The following is a 24,011-nucleotide window of genomic DNA, read 5'->3' as shown; positions in this document are numbered from 1 at the left end:
AGTATCGGAATTTATTCAAAATGCAATTGAAATGGTTGCAATGCGGATAGTCAGTTTTTTTGCGCGGGCGATACGTACCTCGCAGAGAAAACCGCGTAAAAAACGCGTTATTTCAAAAATCGGCGTAACAAAACGCGTTAATTTCAAAATCCGCGTGATATAAAAAATCTGCATAAAGTAAATCACCAGGAAAAGATTTAGAAAACCAACTTAAAGAGAAATTAGTGATCGAAATCAACCAATGGCATATTATGCTTTGTGAACATTAGTTTGGCTGCTTTCTTGTCAGTAAACCGGCATAAAACCGGCAAGCGTAAATGCGATTTTGCTTTATAATTGGTTTTATTATTGCTATCTATTGCTCCATAAAACTACTCCAGCTTGCTGTCATATAACATAGAAACCAGTTTAATTGCAGTCATTCAAAATCTAAAAAACTGCTAGTTGGCTATGAAAAATCGCTCAAAAAATTGTAAAAGGCGCCCAGTTTCAGTCTGTCAAACTTGTCAACACATATATGCAAGCATGGGCGCAACTAAGGAAAATTTCTAGGGGGGGCTAGTTTTCATGTATGTAATTTTAAAAAATAGAAAAAGGAGTTTTAATATGCTTATTTAATAACGCTTAAAATAGTGTCGTAACAGCACAAAAAATCACTTCGGGATAGAATCTCCGAAGATGTACTGAATATCTTGAACACAGCGTCAACGCCAACCTCTTTCAGCAACACTGATTTGATATTGAGGAGAGCCAGGTTTGGTAAATGGCTGGGCAGTGCTTTTTAACAGCACACCCGTACTAGCTGGAATAAAACAGACCCCAGTGTGGTTCAAGGCATAATGCCCTATTCCTACCTCCACGTGTTACCGACTGTGATACGAGCAACCAAGGGAAAACCGGTGAACCGGTGGGAACTTGGTCGTATGCTGACAGGAAAGGGATAGTTGTTCTCCTTAGAGAGCAGCTTGTCTGAACACCACAGGCTAGGGGCGGCTCAAACAGCGACTGATCCGGACCAAACGGCTGAACTATGAAATGCGGTGTCTCGCCAGCTACACCTATGGCGGGAGCCCCGTCGCGAGACTAGGCATCGCAGCCCTAGTAAGGCAACATACTAAAATAAACATACTACGTAGAATCGAGAATTCAAAACGAACCGGAACAATAGGCAATGACCCAGCCGACGAGATAAGGACGACGATTAGAAGCTCACCACTTCGACATCGTTGCGCTCCAGGAGCTTTGCTTGAAAGGAGAGAAGGTACGGTGGATTTGTGACCCCAAGGCACAGTACCACCAAAGCGGTGGCACAACCAATGAGCTTATTAGCGGTTTTATAGTGCTGTGCAGGATGCAGATTCGTGTGAAGAAGTGGCAGGCAATCAGCGACAGGTTGTGTTTGTTGAGAATAAAAGGCTGGTTCTACAACTACACTATTCCCAATGTGCACTGCCCTCACGAAGGAAGACCTGATGCAGAGAAAGAAACGTTCTACGCACAGCTGGAGAAACTTTACGATAGCTGCTCGCGTAAAGACATCAAGATCGTCATTGGGGACATGAACGGAAGGAAAGACTTATATAAGCCGGTGATCGGCCCGCACAGCATGTACACCGTGACGAACGACAACGGCCAGCTATGCACCAACTTCGCAGCTTCCCACGGGCTGGCAGTCCGAAGTCCCTTCTTTCCTCGACCAACGTACAGCAAAACAATTGACCACGTTCTCATCGACGGCCCGTTCTTCTCAGACATTACATACGTACGCACCAATCACAGTGCCGATCGGACATGACTACTTCAATACGAAAAACTACAAAACCCTGATAAAACCGGTAGTCCTCTACGGAAGCCCTCTTGGTGTTTTCGAACGGAAGGTGCTTTGAACTATCTACGGTGGAGTACAAACGGACGACGAATAACGGCGACAGCGCATGAACCATTAGCTACAAGCGCTGCTTGGAGAGAACCCCATTGCGCACCTGGCGAATAACAATACCAGCAAACCCTACCGGCACCAGAAAGTAAGGGGCGCAGGAACTGGTGAAACACAGCTCAAAACCTAGTAAAATGGCGACAACTTCTTAAAACAGCACGAGACAACTCTTGTCTAACTGGTAAGATGAGTAAGAGAGCTAGGTTTGAGAAACGATCCTGGGTGCAGAACTAGTTCTTAGCCAATGAATGACGACATCTCAATTTGTGTTGATTATGATGCTCTGATAAGTAGTATGGAATATATTTATATTGAATACAATCATTCTCTGGGAAATTCTAGGGGGGGCTAAACACTTTCTAGAGGGGGCTGAAGCCCCCCCTAGCCCCCCCGTAGTTGCGCCCATGTATGCAGGCAATGAGATACATACGGGTGTGGTTTGTAAACATTGATGACGTAGAACTTCGAAAACCTGATGAAGTAACATGGCAAGACACTATTGATATATTTCGAAATATATTCAATATTTAATATAACTCAGTATGTATCGTTGAATTTTTCGTGCACGTCTCTATTCATATTAAAGCTAGTTGATTTCTCATTATCGTGATATCAGATAAATGAAAAAACGATAAATATCAAAGTACATCAACCAATAACGAATAATATTAGCGAACTATTTTTCATAAAAATAAAGTTGTCTAGCTTTTAGGCATTTACCATATTTTTCTTAAATAATACAGGCATCCAACCTTTGCCGCACCTTACAACATATATATCATTGAACTAGACTTATTGCGGCTACGATTGATATCAACTAATTACTGACCGCGCCATGTTGATATTTTTGAAACTTTTTATAACCTTGAAACGAAAATGCTGCTAATCGTCGCACTAACAAATAAATCGAAAATCCAAAGTTGATTTTGAACTACCTCTGTATTGAAGAACATGGCTAGATTAATTTTCAACGAAAACAGAATAACGATTGGAAACTCGGGACGTGGAACTGCCGATCTCTCAATTTCCAAGGTAGCACTGCAGGGGGAGTACTGGAAAGGCTCAATGGTACATACGTTTCATCTACCAGAGTTCCGACAACACCCTGAGCTGGAGATAGCAGACGGGCGAGATGCGGGAACGGGTTATTGGGTGGTGGTCAATCAGCCCTCGAATGTGCAGGTTGAGAATCAAGGGCCGGTTTTTCAACGTCAGCGTCATAGCCGAAGACGACAAGGATGAATTCTATTCGCAGTTGGAGCGTGAGTACGACCACTGCCCAAACATGATATTAAGATCGTCATCGGAGATTTCAACGCTCAGGTCAGCCAGGAGGTGGAATACAAACCGGTGATTGGAAGGATCAGCGCACATCAGCTGACCAACGAAATGGGCGTAAGCCTTATCGACTTTATCGTCTCCACGACCATGTTGGTCGTGCGTAGCACCTGCTTCCAGCACAACCTCCTACTCAAGTACACGTTCTGATTGATTGTCGGCACTTCTCAGCAGGCCCGGATTTAAGGGGGAAAATGCCTCGGGCCTTCCGACGCAAGGGGTACACATTGGTCCTGGGCCAGATGTGACGACAAAGTTGAGACTTTTTCTTTTTGCTCGTCACCTTCCAGCGAAGCGTTAAGCCTGTATCAGACTAACCGTTGCAGCGGTCAACCGCTACCGTTCCGTTCTTTTTCGACCAATCAGAGCACAGCGGTCGACCGTCGCTTGTTGTTGTTGCAAAAAATAGAATCTTTTCTATTTTTGCCGCCGACCGTTCCCAACGGTTGCCGGCTGCTGTCATTGACATGGCAAAGGCAAACGTGCCTCTTCACACCTACACAAAGTCACATATAGAGACTTATCGAATGAAAATGTGTGCTTCTCTTTTTGGCACACACGACAGCCAGTCAAAACATTGATAGCACCGGCAACGCTGGTTGGCGATGTCAAATTTCGACCAACGCACACTGGCAAAAATGAACCCAAATTCTCACTAAACAAAAGCCGCTGGGCTGGATACCTTAAAAAATCATTTCTTATGTAAAATTGGTCAATAAATCTAAAGGTGATATTTTCATTATGTGCAGGGCACGGGAAAGGGTCTATATTTAAAAAAATACGCAAAAATAGGGTGAAAAGAGGCGAAAAAGACCATTTCCCGTGCCCTGTTCAAAATGAAACCATTACCAATCAATTTGCTGACCAATTTTACATAAGAAATGCTTTATTTAAGGTATCCAGCCCAGCGGCTTTTAATTAGTGAGAATTTGGATTCATTTTTGCCAGTGTGCGTTGGCCGAAATTTGACATCGCCAACCAGCGTTGCCGGTGCTATCAATGTTTTGACTGGCTGTCGTGTGTGCCAAAAAGAGAAGCACACATTTTTTTGCCAAAAAGAGAAGCACACATTTTTATAGAGGCAAGAAAATTTTAAATTTCCAAATGGTTTAGGAAATTTAAAATTTTCTTGCCTCTAATTTTTTTAAGAAAAGAGGGCCCACGAAAATATCTCGAAGTCGCAAGGGGGGGGGGGTTGGCCAAAACACCACGAAAACCACGGGGGTCACGGGGGGTACAAAAAATGATCAAAATATGACCACGTGGTTTAGGAACGGCCCCTATCTATAACAAAGGCGACAAATTGGACTGTGGGAACTATCGTGCGATCACCATCCTAAATGCCGCCTACAAAGTGCTTTCTCAAATCATTTTCCGCCGACTCTCACCACTAGCCAACAGATCAGTTATTAGAAGGAAGTTATCAGGCCGGCTTTGTGGAAGTATGGTATACGACGGACCAAATCTTTACCATACGGCAGATCCTCTAGAAATGTCGTGATTATAGAAAACCCACGTGTTCTATATTCTATAAGTGCTCGTATATTCTATAAGTGCTCGGTTAAAAAAATAATGACAGCTGCCACATTTTTTCGTAAGTATCGGTTCAACCTTACTGAAATTTCGACATAAAATATTACCTAGCTACCACTACCGAGATTACGAATATTTTGTGCCGCAATTTTAGTTAGGTGAACCGAGATTTACGAAAAAAAGTGATAACTGTCATTTTTTTAACCGAGCACTCAGTGGTGTCGCTCTCGGCAAAAATTACCGAGACCCGGCAATACATTTTAAATGTGAATTCATCGACTTCGAAGCCGCATATGGCACTACCGACCGAAAAGAACTGAGTCGAGCAAGAGTCATTCATGAGGCAAACGACTCGAATTTAGTGTGCGTGACTGAGCAGTCAGAAAGCGCTATTTGCAATGTGGAATCAAATGCAATAACACATGTGAAATAGAGTAACAATTTAAGCGTGTAAGAGAAATTTAACTTGTTTAGAGTGAATAGTGTGAGTCTTCGCTAAATTGTGTCTCTGCTACATCCATACATTTGACATCAGACGTCACTTGCAAACAACAACGCCATCGCAGCGCTCTCGTGTGTCGCAGCGGGGAACTTCGAATAAACAAACCATAAAATGGCGTCGTCAGATCCGAAAGGAGCTCTGTTAAATACCCAGACGGAAAAGCCAAATCATTACACGTAAGTACTGCAATTTCCATCTGAAAAGTCTTTCATCTTTTAGCCCAGACAGTGACAATTCCAATGATATACAGTAAGGATACTTTTCGTTGCAGATACCTGAAAGAATTTCGCGTTGAACAGTGCCCGTCGTTCTTGCAGCACAAATGCAATCAACATCGACCATTCGTGTGCTTCAATTGGCACTTTATGAATCAGCGACGCCGTCGGCCTGTTCGCAGACGGGATGGCTCTTTCAACTACAGTGCGGATAATTATTGCACCAAATATGATGAAACTACCGGAATATGTCCCGACGGAGATGAGTAAGTCGAGAAAAAAGCATTTTCACAATCCCTATCTTGTTCCGAAAGATGCGATGGCAGTTTTCAGAAAAAAGTTCTTGCAGCATTCCGTACACCTTTCCGCGCTTCCCGCCTGCTTCGTGTTCCCTGGAAATGCATGAGAAAGAAGTATGGAACTCCAAAATACCATCGCCACTCGAGCGGTTGCGTTGTGTTTTGTGCGTGTGCCAGAGGGAGATAATGTAACCAAAATATTTTTATTTCGTATCAGGTTCGCCTGTTCTTACGCCCTTGCATAATATTGCTTTGTCGATAGTGGTAGTATACGGTGTACAAAAAAAGTGTTGGTGGTGTTTTTACGTTTATCGAAAGTTAGGTAGTATATGTAGGAACAGTGGGATTGATTGAAAAATTTGTTTTGATGGTGGTTATGAATGGAGGCTTTAAAATGATTAAAAACCGTGAGGCTATTGACATACTGAGGCGTCAAATGAAGCGAAGCAAGAAGCGTCGCAAAAGCGTCCGAGCTACTTCTTCGAACGTCTATATGAAACGCTCAAACCGGCCATACTCGAGCGGCAACGACGCGTCGGTAGAGGCGGCGAAACAGAACGAGTAGTGTTTTGACGCGCGTATACTTACGCGGTAATACCTTGTTCAGACTAATCCTTTCATTGCAAGGTGCTTTATATTTGCATTGTTTTGGTTTGGTAATTGAAAAAAAGCAAATAGAAAACATTTTCGTTTACAAAATGTTAAAATGTTTAAAAAATGTTAGTGCAATAATACCATGTTCAGACTAAACCTGATATCGCCAAGTGCTTTATATTCGCCTTATTTTGGTCTTAAATAAAGAAAATATCGGGAAAATTTTTCAGGTCGTCAGAAAAATAACACTGGTATTTTTGATTGATATTGCATGCCTAAAATACTGAACTTCTTTAGTTGCGAAACGCCAGCCGCTGAGTAACAAGCTGTGCTCACAGGGGTTATTCAAAGCCTAACAGATATCATAAACTAGTTGAAACTTACTCGGGGACAGCGGGTTTAAAATTTAAAATAATTTCTTATATTTTTTACTACGTGTGTAGCGCAACTGACTTCAGAAATATTAATTTACTTCATAAAAAAATCTTTATGTTTACTAAAAACGTGATTTACCGTGCTTGAAGAAGCAAACAAATCTTCATTGGACGAATTCATATTCCCTTTGAACGAAATCGCTGCTGGAATCTAGGAATATGACAACACAACGCATTTGCGACGCTCGCTCCAGTATGTCATAGCAAGCTTCACCCAACGCTTCTGTTTATTCCGCTTCTAATACGCTCAACGCTTCGCTTCATTTGACGCCTCAGTATGTCATTAGCCTGACAGTATTGTGTTAATATAACATCGCAAAAAGTCTTTTTCTAGGTTTCGTAAGGTTGAAAAAATCATAATTAACGTCATCACTTTGTTAACACTTTCTTTATTCTACTGGTTCTCATAAAATTTAGTTAGTTGACTCTGATAAAAGGTAACCGTTTCCCTGGAGCGAAATTTTTAAAGTATCATTTTTAAATTACAACAATACTTTGTTCTTAGAGGTGATAGTATGTCACCATTGTGCTCAATTGTGGAACGCAAAAGCGCGAAGCAGAGGCGCGCCATCTTAGCGCTGGAAATTTAACGAAATCTCTGCCAGTCGACCAAGACGGTGCTATTTACGATATTCACCTCTATTCTAGGTTTCAATCAGAAATAATCTGGTCAGAATTGACATTCGAAAAATCAAATTGGAAGAGGTTCCCTCTGATTACATCGTAAATAATACTTTAAATTGGGTTACATCCGAATAGAAAAGTAAAATCTATTTAGCTTTCAAATTTATGATAAAAATGTTTGTTGTAATTGTACAAAGCGCCGACCTTCCTGATTTTTTATGCCAGCTACTAGATAGTAGAATGTTAGTAGCGATGAAAAGGAAATTATTTTATGTTTTTGTTTATGATTCTTTGTTCCACAACAAGCGGTCTCGGCGGTGAGTCGGTATGCGCAAGTGTGAAAAGTGTTGTTCATAGGTGTGCGTTTGTTCCTGGCAGTGGAGCAAAACACTTGCGGAACAGGCGATGCAGAAATGAAAAGCGAGAGTGTGCACCCACTCCATAGGACGCTAGATTCACGTACACAAGCATAGATCATGTAGGTATGAAAATCAACAGATCAACGTCTTGAAGAGTGGAATGTATGGGTGCGCGATGTTGTGAAGAAGATTGTTTATGAGTTGATATGACATAGGAGCCAAATAATTCAGCTACGCAATACGAAAATTTTGTTGGATAAAAAGAGAATTACGAAAAACTTTGTAAAAAATGAATTTAATTACAGCGGAATATCAAATTACAACAAAGTTCTACCGTACCGTCATTTTCTATCAGTAGAAATTTGTGATAACAACCAAATACGCACATAAATTTGAATGAAAATTTAAGAAAATATCCAAATATTTACTTTTGAAATTTTTACAAAGTATTAGAGAGTATTCTTATGGAAAAAATGTATTCGCAAAGAAACTGGTATATAGGAGCATGTAAAGTAGCGAAAAGTTTAATCGATACGAAATAAAATGCGTAAATCAAATTAAATAGATGTGACTTTATCAGGGGTTAGTAACGAAAGGCTGAAACTCAAAAGGCTGAAACCCGAAAGGCTGAAAAGTATGTTTCATAACGAAAGGCTGAATGCACAAAAGGCTGAAACCACAAAAGGCTGAATGAACGAAAGGCTGAAACTTTTGTAACTTGAATCATAATCGTTGAAAAATTTGGACACATGGATGGCAAACCTTTATAAAGTGACAGAGTTCAATGTTTGAGTATTAATTGGTTTGTGCAATGGAAAATTAACTTTCGGCAACATTTGAATCTATACACACTTGACTCTTGTACACGTTTCCTGATGATTCAGAGCGAGACGGCCGAAGGCCGCGAGTGTGCGCCGGCGACCCGCCGTCGGAAGCGCCGGCCACTGCGGGGGGGCAGCCCCCCCGCAGAAATCACCTCTGTATAGGTTCGTTCGTTTTCCTAGGTCTACTGACTCGTAGGGGTGATCCCCTAGTTTAGTCCGAACGAGCGATAGCGAGTAAGGACAGCATACATCTCGGACAATCGAGTCGGCCGTAGGCCGCGAGTGTTCTTTTAGAAATGAACTTTGTGAATTTCAGCCTTATGATTTTCAGCTTTTCGTGATTCAGCCTTTCGTGTTTTCAGCCTTATGTAGTTTTCAGGCTTTCGTGATTTCAGCCTTTCGTGTTTCAGCCTTTTGAGTTTCAGCCTTTCGTAGTAGACCCCTTTATTAGGCATCTTCAAATGTCGAAGCATTGCGTGTAATACGCATGTTGCGTAATTGAATATTTATTTTGTTCGTGTTCATATACACTGCATTCGCATACAACAAATTTTTTTTCAAAAGATAAACAAACATAAATGCATCTTGTGTATTTATCTAATTGGTAATTTTAGAAGGGTAACACTATTACAGTCTATTATAGACAAGGGAAACAATGAGATTTATTTTTACATTTTCACGTACGAATCGGATGTTCTGTTTCTGTTTTAACCCGGAAGATATTACTCAATTAGTTTTCTTTCGTTGCAGTAAATGATATCTTTACCTTGCACCACCAGAGCATGTCAACCAATCGTTGCCGATACGTTCGTTTTTAATTTCCGTGCTACACCGCAACGCATAAAGAAATGTTACACCCGAATAGGGCAGAGTGTAATTTGAAAAACACCGACAACTGACACGAAATGATGTCAATTGTCATAACAAAAAATTTTGCTTATTCGGTGCACTCCCGAATGGAAATCGAGATCGAAAACGACAGAAGTTGAACAAAATTCGACTCGTTTTTATACCCAATCGTACTGAGTATTGTTGCCTTGAAAACCTGACTGATGCAGAGAAACGGAGCTGGACGGTCGTTTCGCTTACACAATTTGTTGATGTGACGCGGCATATGTTTAGCGAAAAGAAAGTGAAAATACGACGCAAAATAAACGCCTATGAGCGGTGAGGTTGTTTTTTTTTGTCTAGATTGTATGCCGAGTTTCGTACACAGGATTGTGTTGGAGTTTGCATTCGGACTGTTATTTCGATTGTTGATTATTGTTGACATTTTTTTACGTGTATTGCGTTGCTTGCACTGCTGGCACTGTTTTCGCAATGTGAACACACCATATTTAGTGGATCTTTCTCAAGTTCAAGGTTATTTGCATTATCATTGCCATTGAAAATACATGTTGGTGGTGGGGCAATGTGTTTGTTTGGTTGATGAATCTTTTTTATAGGACGAGCAATTTAAATTTGTTACAGTTTTATCACTACACTAGTTGACACGGTAACAAAATTATTCGAGTTTCAATAAATGCATTTAAATAACTGTTATTTCTCACCCCAAGAAAAAAATATAACAGCATTGAAAAATTGTCTTTTTTGTGGAAGTAAAATTACACCTACTGACTTTTGTTTGTTGTTTGCAGTTGTCCATTCTTACATCGCACTGCCGGTGACACGGAGCGACGTTACCATCTGCGCTACTACAAAACATGCATGTGCGTTCACGATACCGATGCGCGCGGATTTTGCGTGAAAAATGGTCACCACTGCGCTTTTGCTCATGGAATTCACGATCAGCGCCCTCCAGTGTATGACATTAAGGAGCTGGAGGCTCTTCAGGCGGCTGAGGCTAGCGGGGAATGTTTGAACGGACCAAACGTGTTGGATAAGGAGCGCAATTTGATGAATGAAGATCCAAAATGGCAGGATACTAACTATGTTCTGGCTAACTATAAAACGGAACCATGCAAAAGGCCTCCGCGCCTGTGTCGACAAGGGTATGCATGTCCACAGTATCACAACAGCAAGGACAAAAGACGCAGCCCCAGAAAGTACAAATACAGGTATTAATGGCTTATAATATTTCTATTATTAATAACAATTATTAAATGTAACACTTTGTTTAAGATCGACACCATGCCCGAATGTAAAACATGGTGAAGAGTGGGGCGAACCGGCCAATTGTGAAGCTGGTGATAATTGTCAGTACTGTCATACTCGCACTGAGCAACAGTTTCATCCTGAGATCTACAAATCTACTAAGTGTAACGATGTCCAACAAGCTGGTTATTGCCCGCGATCTGTGTTTTGCGCATTTGCTCACGTTGAACGTAAGTTGTCCTTAGAATACATGTACGTCAAACAATCTTACTAACCAATCATTTCTCTGCTCTATTTTTCAGCTTACGTGCTGACAGAAGATTTAGGTCGTGACCTGGACAGTCAGGCACTCGCCCTCAGTGACATGATATCGTCAGTTTTACCACCGGACAGTGGTGGAGGAGGGGGAGGAGGGCTTGGCTGTCCTCTTAGCAAGAAGGACAAGCACGAGCTAGCGGTGAGTGTACTAAGCTATCTCGACGGAGCACGGCAGGAGAATCTACCATTTGAACTTGAACCGCAGAATTTTCACTCGTTCTTCCAGCTGCTGCAGAATGGTAGCGCCGAAAGCAGTGAATCGGCGAGTACCAGCAGCCTCGGCTCTAATCATAGCTCCCACAACAAAGCACCTGGTTCACAGCTACAACAAAAGCATAGTAATAGTCTCCTAGGCGTTGCCGCCAACTGCAATGGTAGCACTCATAGTCAAGTCAACAACAGTATCGGTAGTTTACAATCAACACTATTCAACAACGGCGGTACCGCTGCTAGCTCACTTCTATCCAACAATTTTCCGGAGTTTACGCCGGAGCTGCGGGCACAGGTGGGAGATCAAGCCAAACTAGCGGACAGCTTTGTTGCATACCTTCGAGTTTATAATTTACTAGTTCCTTTTTATGATTATCTTTTTTTTATTTCCGTAATGTTCTGATTTTGGAAATTATCAAAATTTGGATAAATTTCAATTTTGTAACAATCAACAAAAAATTTAGTTTGTTTAGGATTTTTCGTTTTCATATTTCGATTCGTTATACCAAAGCAAATTGTTCAAACTAATTTAAACTGTAATTTTGTTTAATAATTTAAATCTTAGAATCAATAGAATTTTTCATCTAGATATCGGTTTAAAAGGGGATGTTTTTTCGAGTAGATGCTGACTAAAAATTTGTTGAAGGATTTACTCTATACCGACGTATATAAGCATACCTTATGTTTTTAATTAGACAGATTGCTCATATCGATATTAGTAAAGTATTTATTTTGAACATCGAATAGTCTAGTACATATTCAATGTTACTTTATCACGTATATAAATATTGTATCTTGAGTATTCTACGTCTCAATCTCAATCAGCCATTGTGAAGTTGTATTCGGCATACACAACAAAGTATAGATTTAGGTCGAAACCTGAAGTCTTCATAAAGCACAATCTTGAGTTCTGAATAGGTCGTATCTAACAAACCAATCTGGCGAACATATCTGACGATCCTATGGAATTTTTTTGATGTAATAATTTGTGACTTGGGAAAATATTTGTACCCGATAATCAGTATAGTTAACTTACATAAAAATATGACTTAGCCGAAAAAAATAATGCATGTGTTAGGCAAAACAACGATTGGCTGCGACAATTTATTTTTTGCTTGTTCAAAGTAGCAGAAAAATAAAATAAAAATATGCTGCATTTTTTTAATTTACGACGCTATGATCTATTTGTAATCTACTATCTACGACCATAGAAGCGTCATCATGTTTCTGTTTATTCCAACGGTCAATATTCTGTTCCTATCAGACATTCTCGTTTATTATCATTTTGATCGAATTCGACTTATTTTTGTTGTTGTTTTCATTAATCTCTTATTATCTGCTCTGTAAAATAAGCGACTCACCTATCATTGTCAAATACTTTTTCTTTAATTCAGTGATAGTTTTCATGGATTAGATTAAAATTACTCAATTGAAGATATAAAATTTGCTACTTCAGTTTATGAGAAACCCTCAAACGTTCTCTTAATAGATTTTCACATCAAGTATATCGTCAGATTAGGTACTTTGTGTAATCAATAAAAATCTTATTCTCATGGTCATCTTACAATGTGAGAGGTAAATTAGTGAAAACGACAGTCAATAAGTGATGGCAAGAAATAGCCAGCGACTCATGTGTTTATGAAAGTCGCTTTGATGAGTGAGGTTACTGAAGGAATATAACATGAGAAAACAAATAATAGAAAAACTTGAAAGTCGTAACATGATTTCTCATCAAATTTCTTTTCAACAAAAGGATACTCTTCAATTGTAAAAGTCCTATAACTATGACTATTACACAACAGAGTTTCCAACAAATTTATTAAATAATCCAGACTATTATATGACACAATTTTTGTTTTAATCTTTACTAAATGACAACTAAACGAAAGCATTATTTTTCCAGCTGTTGGCAATTGAAAACGATCTCACTATGGGCCCCCTGGAAAAAGAACAACGGAAACGCATGTGTTTGACATTCAATTTTAGAAACATCGCATCCTCCTTAGATGGTGGTGTATGTAAGTATTATACTCTTTTTCTTACTAGATAACAACATATGATAAACCCATTTGACCCGTGATTAGGCATCCAGTGCGATAGAATAGAGGCCTTGTTTCATTTCAAACCCTTTTTTTTCTTTTCATTATTCCTGTCCACATATATTTCATGCGCCCATGTGTCAATGCAAAACATCACATACCATCCCAGATGACCTAGCGCGACGTGATAACATTCATGGACTAGACAATTCAATTTCAGCTGGAATAGCTTCCTCCGGCTTATTGGCGAGTAGTTCAGCACCGGTCAACATTCCGGGTTCTCCCATGGGAAACACCATTTCCGGTTCGTTTCAATCAATGCTCATAACTAACGTTAAACACAACTAACAAAGTGATGTAACATTTCGAACTTTTATCTTGCAGGACTGCTTCAAGGTACATCTGCACCGGTCAATATTCCAGGCAGTTCACTTAGCAATAATTTCAGTCCGTCATCGCACTCCAATTTATTCGGTATCAATGATGCTATGTTTGGAAGCAGCACCACGCATCACATTGGCAGTAGCTCGGCACCAAAGCTTGCCACTTCTTTCGGCCATAGTGGAACCGATAGTCTATTCTTTCAATCGCACATCATCTCGCCAGTTTTGACCGGAGGTGACGGTGGTCTGTCTGCTAGTCCAGAACTTAGGTAACAGATTGCCAACACACGCACAACGAACTGGAATTCATTTTTTTTTCTTTACATAGCCGAATATCAGAACTCAATTCGCTTAACAATGAACTTAGTAACAATAATTCAAATCTCCTATTTGATAATCATATGCAACAAGCGGCCGCGGCTGTCCAACAACAGCAGCACCAGCAGCAGCAACAACAACAGCAACATCACGCAGCTGCCGCAGTAATGGCTGCAGCTGCTGCAAAGAGCTCTAACTCGAACCACTCCTACTCAATGTCACCACTGGTAGCATCCGATATGGGACGATTGCGCGATGAATTGGCCAACAAGAATGCACAAATGATCAACTGGGAGGAGCAGGTGATGCAAGCCACTAACGCATGCGAAGCGTGGAAAGCGCAAATGGAGGAAAGTAATCGCAAGGTAAGATATTCTAACGGTGTTTTTGGAGTAGTTTAGAAAATGATAACATAATCATTAATAAGGCAATCAATCGAAAATCAGAATACTTTTGTGTAGAGAAGATCAAATGATACAATTCCTGAACGCAAAATGACATAAAACAACGCTTATTTTCAGACCGTGATAGCCGAGCAGCAACGCGACGAAGCTTTGTCGCACGTGAAGGCACTCAAGGAAAAATTAGAGCAACTGAATATCGGTGGAAACAGCACGGCCAACTTTCGTGCCACGGAACTTCGGGGCATGCCTCTACAAAAGTTAAAAAGTATTCAAGTAAGTGATCTTCAATCTGTTCTGTGCTACGGTTTTCAATGAACGCATTCTTTACCAGGCCAAATTGCGCGCAGAAATCGAGGAGGTAGAGAAGGTACTGTACCTCGAAACCGCCACCAAATGTATGAAATGCGAGGAGAACAATCGATCGGTAACGCTGGTACCCTGCAACCATTACGTGCTGTGCGATTCTTGCGCAACGACACAACGCGAATGTCCTTACTGTCAAACACCGGTTACGTCACAGGCGTAAAATAAGACGCACGTATCAATCAACCGCTGGAACACAATCGCACCTCGATAGTTACAAATTATTAAAAAAAATGCCACACTGCGCTGCGACGCTTTTAACGCTATTGTGCACACCACATGCTTTTCACAGCCAGTGCGCTAAGGAGACGAACACATCTACCTAATATTAATGCAATTGCTAGTACTACCGCAAGGATAGCTGAGGTGCCGAAAACCAGCATTTCGCGCTATCCATAGTTTTAGTTCGAATAGGTGAGGCAGACGATTCCTCGTTTCGATCACAACCAATGACTAATAGTTTGTTTGTGTCACTTGATATTTATGCGTGCATTCGTGAAAAAAGTGATATTTATATATGCAAGTGACAGCTAAAAATTGAACAGTGAAGAACGTTCACTATAAAAATACAAGAGCACGAGTTTCTCCGAAACTAACATGCAGTAACGACGATACAAGCAAGCAAGCACGTTAATTACTTTTGTGTATTTTTAGTGTAAACTAATTTATAGAACCGTACAATTCTATGCAAATGATTCCGTTAGCATTCAAATGACCAGCCAATTTAGACAGTTGGACTAACTGTTCAGAACACATTAAACAATATTTTAGAGCGAAGGCAGCACGTTCAGGAACAGGGACAATTATTTTCCTTTATTCTGAGAACAAAAGGAAATTAGATTATATATATTAATTGCTTATATTGATATATTAGCTTTTTCTAGAAGGTAACTATCTGTTTTGTACAATGCGGAATAGCCTCATTCGAGAAACTCTTCCAAAACGGAAGCAAGGCGCAAGACTCTTCGCGGTTTAAATGCATTTTTACTTTTGATTGTAGACAGAGGCTACAATCTCGTACAGGATAGGTGAGTTAGACAAGTGTATGTGAAGCGAGGTGTATATTCAAATTTGAAGATATTTATAATTTATTTTGCGATGTAATTTAATCTCTAGGATAACCCAATTTGTTTTTGTTTAATTACCTATTATACCTCTTTTGATCTTACAACCGTTTTGCCATCGTAGCAAAAAACAGCACATTGCCACGCAATTGTGCTAATGAGAATGCATTAGATACACTTTTTTATAGTCTTTATGTAATTTTCTGTAGCAGTAACAGCAGCAGGAACATCTAAACATTTTAATTATGCAAAAAATATTATCCCAATAATCCTAATTTTGTTAGGTAGTCAACTAAATTGCTACTAATCAGTTTAACAAGCTGAAGACAGGTAAACATACTGAGCCAGTGGATTCACTGGATGCATAGTGAAATGAAGAATTGTAACGCAAACTTCCCAGTTAAAGCCAGAATCGAATAATGAAAAAATATAATGAATCACGAAAAATGTGCATAGTTATACTTTCTGGTAAAGTTTACTATTATGGAAAAGAGATTGATTTTATAATTATAACCATCACACAGAAGTAAATGAAAATTATGATTTTGTTTTATTTATTTTTGACATTCTTTCCTTCTGGTTTTAGGCGGTTGCCTGGTGGCTAATGGTTTGGAGTTACGTTTTTATTATTTTGGAAAACTTTTTTCCTGAGAGCAACATATCTCAACGAAATTGATGCGTTCAAAGGAGTTATATATTTGAATAACGAAATTCGTTTCACGATTAATTGAATTGCACGGGTACGTTTAGGTAATCTTGGACATACGGGCAAGTATGCAACAGAAAACTAAATTTTCCTACTTTGTATTGAAGTTGCCAATCAAGAATTGGGTTGTTTCTGTAAATAAAAGTGACCACGAATTCAAAACACTAGTTTTCACCAGGAAAATATATGTAACGCGTATATACATAACTTATTTTTAAATGCTATACATGTTTTAACGTTGTGGCTTATATGAAACTAACGTAAAATTTATCTAATGTAAAGAAACAAACTGTATTATTTTTCGTCAACAATGATTAACTATTAATTAAAAAAAAAAGAAGGTCACCAAAGCTTTTGAATGAAGTAGACACCGATATTTTTCTCATTAACCGCATAATTTTTTTTTGTAACAAAACAGAACTCAGAAGCAACAATGAAATTTAAAGCGTTTGTAAATCCAAAAAACATAACCTCCTCTGATAGCTAAAAACTAACAAATTTCTATCAACGCAACGGTAGCTATTGATATAATTTCATTTTACACATAAAATAAGACACAACAGAATCTGAGAAGTGTAAAAATAATAACTGTTTGTATCAAAATATATATATTTTCGATAACAGTTTACTGAAAAGTACGTTTCTTCCCCTTTTAATGATACTAGTAAACGACAGGATAAAATCAAAACTGTATATAACCGTAAACAAATTATATGAAGATGAAAACGAAAACGCCACAAGAACATCCCCGAAGTTCTGAATTACCACCAAAAAGGATAAACAAAACCCAAGCTATGAAAGTCAATGATGCTATCGTCAACAGGGGCAACTGAAAACTATTCACCCAACCAATCCAAAATAGAGTACTCGACCCACCGCCCGTGTCAAAAAACATGCCAGCGAAACGAAATCCTTACATTATGCTTAAAGCAGCTTGACATCTAGCAACTTTTCACCGCCATCAGACTGAGTGTTCCTACATGTATCATGTTTCTCAGTTGGTTCAGCATGGTGGTGAATGATATGGCAAACAATAAGCGAACGCATGCAATCGAGAACGTTAAGTTTAATTATTTTTGTAACTCAGTTTCCCCGGTGGGAGTTTTTCTTTCTGTGTCGTTAAACTACTTTCGAAAGATCGACAAATTTTATATATAATTTAGAACTGGCTGAGCAACTAAACCGTTATTGATTGATATAAGCTTTATCAGCATTTTATTCTATCGATTTTCGATTAAGCCGAAACGGAAAACGAGTTCCAGATACTGCCATGGGCATTTAATTTAAACGAGAACAACAATTAGTCTATAAATGAGCTATTTTATTTTTATTAATATTAACATAAAATAAGATGAAACTGAAAAAATGTTCATCCTTTTTTTTTCAATTTTACACACTCCAAATTTTCAAAACGCGAAAATATTCATTTTCATCGGAAAGAAAACTAAGCTTTTCTTGCGTAGAATGTCTGAAAATCGATTGCTGTCTCCAGATGTTAAACAGTATATTATACACTTTGGATAAAAATAAATATTTTTTTGCTACAAAAATTTCCTTTTGCAGGGAACTAAAACTATAAAGTTCCGGAACATATTTTATCGCTGTTTTTCTGACATTAAACCTTCAAACTACATGCCGTTATAAGACACCATGTCTAATGAAGCAATTTTTTATGCATAATGACTTACAGCTTTCAGATATTTAAAAAAACTATGTTATTGACAAATCGATTCGATGGCTAGTTTTGTGATTCTTGTTCGACTCGATCTTCGATCGCAATATAGTTTGGAAAACGGTTTAGTTGCAAAGAAAAAAAAGTCTAATTATCAGTTTTTCTGCTATTATTCCATCTTTTTGGGGTATCTATCTGTTTTGCTCCGTTTTCAATAGATAGGTAGCACAACAAATTGTTTTATAATTTATGTAAAAATACTTCTATATTTACATAGCGCTATATAAACGAAGCAAAACGAATGCGATTGATAAAATTACACAAGTTTTACCATTTCAAATGAAAACAAAAATATATAAAACATAAAAAATATATTTATTATATGTGAACGAGAATGAATAAAACAACAAATTATTAGGCGATCAAACAAATATATATAACTATTTTACACAGACGGCAGAATTGGATAAATCAACAGAATAGTGCGAAACAGAACTATTACTAGCAGCAGCACGTAATTACTGGCGGCATAGCAATAAACGAGAGAATAACAGATGCACCCTATTGGAACATTCTGAGAGCAATTTATTCTGGTAATGGCGCGGATCTAAACAATTTCTATCGAGTTAAATGAACGAATGAATATTCAATAAAAAAAACTAAACAATGAAATCAATAAACAGTTAGCCTATGTAACAAATTTCCAGAGCCACACAATTCCAGGTGAGGACTTTTTTGACTTAGAATCAGTGAAAAAAATATGTAAGTATAATTCTAAAGTAAACGACGCTGATGCATACATACACATTCACAAACACACGATGAACCCGATCGTTTGAGAACAAACGCGTTGGCTAGAGAATAGAGAAGTTTCTAGATTATGATAACAAATTATTGTAATGAAGACGATAAAAAAGAGCAGTGAAATGCGAAATAAAAAATAAAACCGGTGATCAATGAGAAAAATAACAAAGATGGATTATTATTATTATTATTAATATTGCAAGAAAAAAAACTATATTATATATGTGACAAACAAAGGAAAATTAGAATATACAGATAAAAAAATAGAATATAATGAAAATACAAACACTATTAGGATTTTCCAATTCAAAACAATGAAAGCTATGTTAAGAATAACGAAATCAATAAATTATTGAAATAACAAAACCAAAATTAAATATTTATGCATAATTCATCTCTATGTGTATCGGAAAACTTGATAGATTGCTGTGGCAGTGGAAGCCAATGCTTGAATTTCTGTAATCGACCTATTGTTAGTTATCACCAAGCTCGTCGGTAGTTTTCGTTTGGGCAAAGTCGATATGCTTCAGTCTGCCCCCTCCCTCTCAAATGGATGTTTACGATAATAAATATATGCTTTATAACTGACAATCTTTCAAAAGATAACCCTTCACATCGTTCAACATATTTTGACCGATTTTTTCTTCGTGATTCCTCATTTGCTTTTATCTTAAAAAGTAGTTTTCTAGCCCAAATTGTACAAGAGTCTTTGTTGCAGTACTTTTAAAAACAACGGAAGAGCTATTGTTGCGAATTCGAAAACGATTAATGTCTGGTGTTCTATTAAATTAACATAAACGTAGCTATGATCAATAATAAAATGTAGCACGGAAAGCATAAAAAATCAGATAACAAAATGTGATTAGTCTCATAGTTAGTAGTAGAAAATGCAATTAAATAATTAAAATAGACATCTTTTTCGCCTGTTTTTTTATTAACCAGAAAAAAGATCAAATTACTTCGTTAAATTGAATGTCTTATCTGATACGCCATTCATCAATATACATATTAACAACTTCGCAAGAAAAACTATTGTGTTATTTTATTTTACAGTTTAGTTTTTTTACTAAAAGGGAAACTTTTAAAAATCATGTTTATAATGGACAAGATACAAATGATGGCAAATAGCAGAAAAATGTACGGTACAAACTATTGACAAAAAAAGCGGATATCAGAAGCGGAGGTAAACGTATAAACAACATAATTTTACACAGAAAATGCGTTGCAATCAAGCGTGTAGGAAGTCTTAATGTTTTGATAAATAAAAAAAGAGATAAAAGAGCCAAAAACTCAGTAAAAATGCAAAAAGTAGAACAAAGAAAACGCAACACATAACTCAATCTGTATTTGCTTATTACATTAGTTTACATTATTGTAAATTTGGAATAATGAAACCCTAACACAAATCGTGTTATATATAAATTTGAAAACAATAAACAATTGACCCGTACTGTTTACCCTCATGAGTGGTGGTATCACAAGCCACTGCTTTTCCTAGCAACGCGCGAAATTCGCCGGCCACGTGCTTGGCTGCTTGCAAACAAACCGAACAGTCACATGTCACGCAAGGATCAACACACGAGCGCGAACCTGGATGCTGTTTATTTTGCTCGTCTTCGCGCTGCTGTATACAGCGTTGCCAGGTATCCAGATTTAGCTGGATTATCCAGCTTTTTGAACATGTATCCAGGTAGACAGCTTTGATGTCCAATTATCCAGATTTTTCATGCATGATCCAGATTTTATCCAGATTTTATTTTCTCTGTTCCGCAAAAAGGTCATCACTTCAATTTTGGCGCGAAATTTTGTCACCTCAAATTTTGCGTACCCCAAGCCTTTTATTCGAAAAATTAACCTTTCACCCCACGAAATGACTGCCAGATTTTTTCCAGATTTTTATTTTGCCTTTTCCAGATTTTTGAAAAAATGACCTGGCAACGCTGGCTGTATAGCAAAAACGAGACTCGGTCTCAGTTTGCTTTAGTTTGTCGCGGTTTGCTGAGCTGGAGACATCTACGCGAGCTGCGATCTGCCCCGAGTGAGTGTTGGTGAAGTGTGTACTTATTCGAAATACAGTCAAGTTAGCGGAAGTAAAAGTAGGTCCTTATCAGCAGTTTGCTTGATTAATGCTATAGTTCGATCGAGGGTTTAATTTACGAAACCGTTTCTTCATTCTCGTGATGTAAAAATTCTTAGTGCAAAACATGAAAGATTGGACGATTTGATCGCCGAAATTCTTATTGATCAATTTCGCGGGTGCAGTTAGATTGTATTTACCTAAAAAAACCGTCGAAAGTGTGCTAGCGTAGTGAAGAAATTACGGAAACAGAGTGAGCACTTATGTGTTTAAAAACATGGCCCATAAAAGTCGAACGAAGGTGGTTCTAGGTGGACTGTAATCACTGCTCATTTTACAGCAGCGCTCTTACTGTTCGTATCTGAAATCTGTTGACAGCCGATTGTTTTTAAAAGATTTCTTTAAAAGGAACAGATGAGTATTTCGGTTCGATTATTCTAGTCAAGTCTACACTAACACAGCCAGTACTTGAAGGGATTGAGTGTTTCGGTTCGATTCGTATTGTTTTTACTAAAGCTGTACGGGTTGAAAACTGAGACAAAAACTAATTGTGTGGTACAAAAATAACGGAAACGTAAAAGCTGGCCTAAAAATAATGTTTTCAAACGTTTCTGTGAACGTTTAACTGTTGTTGGAAAGGATCAGAGAACGCGTCGCAGGCGAATTACGGATTAAAAGTTTGGGTTGAAGGTGATGAAAACAATAAGAAGCAACCTAGCCCTTCCGGACTAATAACACAATTCTAACCAAAGTGAATATGTGTGCCAATACGCAACCTAACCGGAAGCTGGAGTAATAACTAGTGAACAAAAGACGTGTTCGGAATTTGGGCAAGTTGCTGATGATGTACAAGGGATGCTTGTCTAGGCAGCATGCTAAAACAAGTACAGGGTGTTCAATAAGATCGAATACAACTTTTTATCGTTGTGTAGTAGGTGCATACCATGTGAATTCTGTGTACTGGTATTGGTGTCAGATAGCACTGCGTCGTTGGCGGTTTTGGGAGCCGTATCCTGGTGTGGGAAGCTTCCACTGGTGTTTATCGAGAAAAAAAAGTGAAAATCAACGCCGCGAACTATAAGACTGAAGTTCTGGAAAAAGTAGTCGAGGTAGCAGCCATACAAGAGCTTCGTTGACCAAAAGCCGGAGCATGTGAATTTCGGGCTGTAGGCCCGACCGCGGTTACTTCTTTCATGTACCACATCTACTCCGGGGGCGGCGACAGAACGGAACGGGGCGCCGATTTCGTGCTACTAGAGAACCAAATTAAACGTGCCATTAGGTGGAGGCCCAATCATGACCGTCTGTGCGTATCAAGGGTCAAGTATTAAGAGTCAAGGGCAGATTCTTCAAATAAAACCGACGATGTAAAGAAGGAGTTCCACGAGCTCCTTGAGGAAACGTATGGAGAGCAGGGCTCAACATTTTCGAAACAAAACAATGAAACTGATTATTTCGCGCTGTCATTTCGATTCGAATAGTTTCATTTTTCAGGGTGGCCACTCAAAACCTCAAATTAAATTCCCGGTTTTTTCCCGGTTTTTCCCGGCTCGTTCAAATATTTTTCCCGGTTAATTGTACTTTTGAATTCTGTAGTTTTTATACAGTTAAAGATGAAAGAAGCGTAACTTCTGATTTACATCCCAAAATGCTCAAAGCTACTCCTTAAACGTGTTTAGTCTTATTGTAATCAAGAGATATGGTCGCAAAAATTCGAAAAATGTGACGGACGTCATCTGTTCCGAGAGGAGATGTTGTCTACAAGTATCTTATAAACAACGCATATAATACTTACTACCGTGGACTTCTAGGCCAAACTAAGTTTGTAGCAACCGTTCTTAGCATAACCATATAAGAATCTATATAGGGTAATCGTTCCTATATTCATCTCAGTACCTATATTCATCTCATCACCCCTTTTTGATAAATTAATCGTCAATATTTACAATATTTTCAACGTAAAACTTTCAACCACTTGACAAAATCGAGAAGCGAATAGATTTACTTTCAAAAATTTGTTTAAATTCAACGGTGAATTGGACAAATGAAAGAAATAAGATGTGCACCTAGCTGTTGAATGTTGAAATAAAGGTGCACCTAGAATAATGGAGCGATTACCCTATTAAAGAATTATGTTACACAATTCTTGCAAAACAAACTTAATTTTAATCAGGCCAATCAGATTTTCACAACACTTGAAACACATCACTTCTGCTGCCTCTTTCTGGGTGTCCGCAAGAAGTTTTGCCTTTTTGGGCTTCTATCGTTTTAACCCACTAGTGCCCAGTGCCGCCTTTAGACGGTCTTCAGTTGAACCTCTAAAAAGCTTCAATAGGAACTTTAAAAAAAAAACGTCTTCGTCGAATGCATACTAAATAGTTGTGAGTATTCTTGGCGACATCTATCAGTTACAGCTCCCGCGAGATTATCTTTGTGAACCATTTGCTCTAGGCAAAATTTGAGCCATTTGGCTGCTAATTCCAGGGAGCTTACCATGGTCAAGTTTGCTTTCAAGAGTAAGATGAATGAAAACAAAAACTGATATATGTACTGTAAGAAATAAGTTGAATATAGCATCAGCCGGGGTGTGAATGTGCCATCCAGCCCGTGACTCGTCATCCATTTTTCCGGGTCAGAAGACTAGTCGTCTTTCTTGGTTAAGTATTCGAGGAAACTAATTCAAGAAATTTTGGTCTTGTGATCGCCATGAGATGGCTGAAAAACAATGGATTTGTATGGCACAATCTCACCCCCACTGGCCCCATCTCACCCCGGCTCGTAATGTTCAGTGAAATTCCCGGTTTTTCCCGGTTCCAAACAATTCCAGGTTTTTTCCCGGTTCTCCCGGTTTTCCCGGTTGGGTGGCCACCCCGATTTTCACTTGATTCCTTCCGGCTGCTG

The 24,011-nt window shown here is 38.6% G+C and overlaps 2 protein-coding genes across 11 annotated transcripts in view; both read left to right on the top strand.

The window, feature by feature from the left end:
• Positions 1-5,365: 5,365 nt before the first annotated feature.
• Positions 5,366-20,477, top strand: LOC129721853 (RING finger protein unkempt). Of its 7 annotated transcripts, none has more exons than XM_055674952.1 (12): positions 5,399-5,485; positions 5,560-5,790; positions 10,296-10,715; positions 10,780-10,982; positions 11,055-11,209; positions 11,297-11,575; positions 13,184-13,298; positions 13,489-13,623; positions 13,704-13,971; positions 14,031-14,385; positions 14,542-14,697; positions 14,756-20,477. In XM_055674952.1, exons 1-12 carry the CDS (start codon positions 5,421-5,423, stop codon positions 14,948-14,950), a joined length of 2,577 nt encoding a protein of 858 aa, XP_055530927.1. In that variant the 5' UTR covers positions 5,399-5,420; the 3' UTR covers positions 14,951-20,477. The 7 variants fall into 7 exon arrangements, with proteins under 7 accessions (XP_055530900.1, XP_055530927.1, XP_055530918.1 ...); XM_055674943.1 differs by having other exon boundaries at positions 11,276-11,575; XM_055674925.1 differs by having other exon boundaries at positions 5,366-5,485; positions 5,581-5,790; positions 11,055-11,575.
• A 547-nt stretch (positions 20,478-21,024) lies between these two features.
• The window catches only part of LOC129717679 (sushi, von Willebrand factor type A, EGF and pentraxin domain-containing protein 1-like), a 40,825-nt gene continuing 37,838 nt past the window's right edge, over positions 21,025-24,011 (top strand). Inside the window, exon 1 of one of the 4 annotated variants that reach the window (XM_055667762.1) lies at positions 21,025-21,129. The gene's annotated coding sequence lies outside the window, so the exon portion shown is untranslated. Of the gene's footprint in view, positions 21,130-22,056; positions 22,417-24,011 lie in introns of those variants that run through there. The other 3 variants (XM_055667765.1, XM_055667766.1, XM_055667763.1) reach the window with 3 other exon arrangements.

Source organism: Wyeomyia smithii, chromosome 1 (assembly GCF_029784165.1).
Source record: "Wyeomyia smithii strain HCP4-BCI-WySm-NY-G18 chromosome 1, ASM2978416v1, whole genome shotgun sequence".
In the NCBI taxonomy this organism is placed as follows: domain Eukaryota; kingdom Metazoa; phylum Arthropoda; class Insecta; order Diptera; family Culicidae; genus Wyeomyia; species Wyeomyia smithii.
The sequence above is the reverse complement of the archived record's forward strand: the minus strand, read 5'-3'. Positions and strand labels throughout refer to the sequence as shown.

Coding starts and splice junctions, on each gene's coding strand:
- LOC129721853 (XM_055674916.1), top strand. CDS start 5,421: ATGGCGTCGTCAGATCCGAAAGGAGCTCTGTTAAATACCCAGACGGAA. Junction 10,716..10,779: donor CCCAGAAAGTACAAATACAG/GTATTAATGGCT, acceptor ACTTTGTTTAAG/ATCGACACCATGCCCGAATG. Junction 13,972..14,030: donor TCTGCTAGTCCAGAACTTAG/GTAACAGATTGC, acceptor TTCTTTACATAG/CCGAATATCAGAACTCAATT.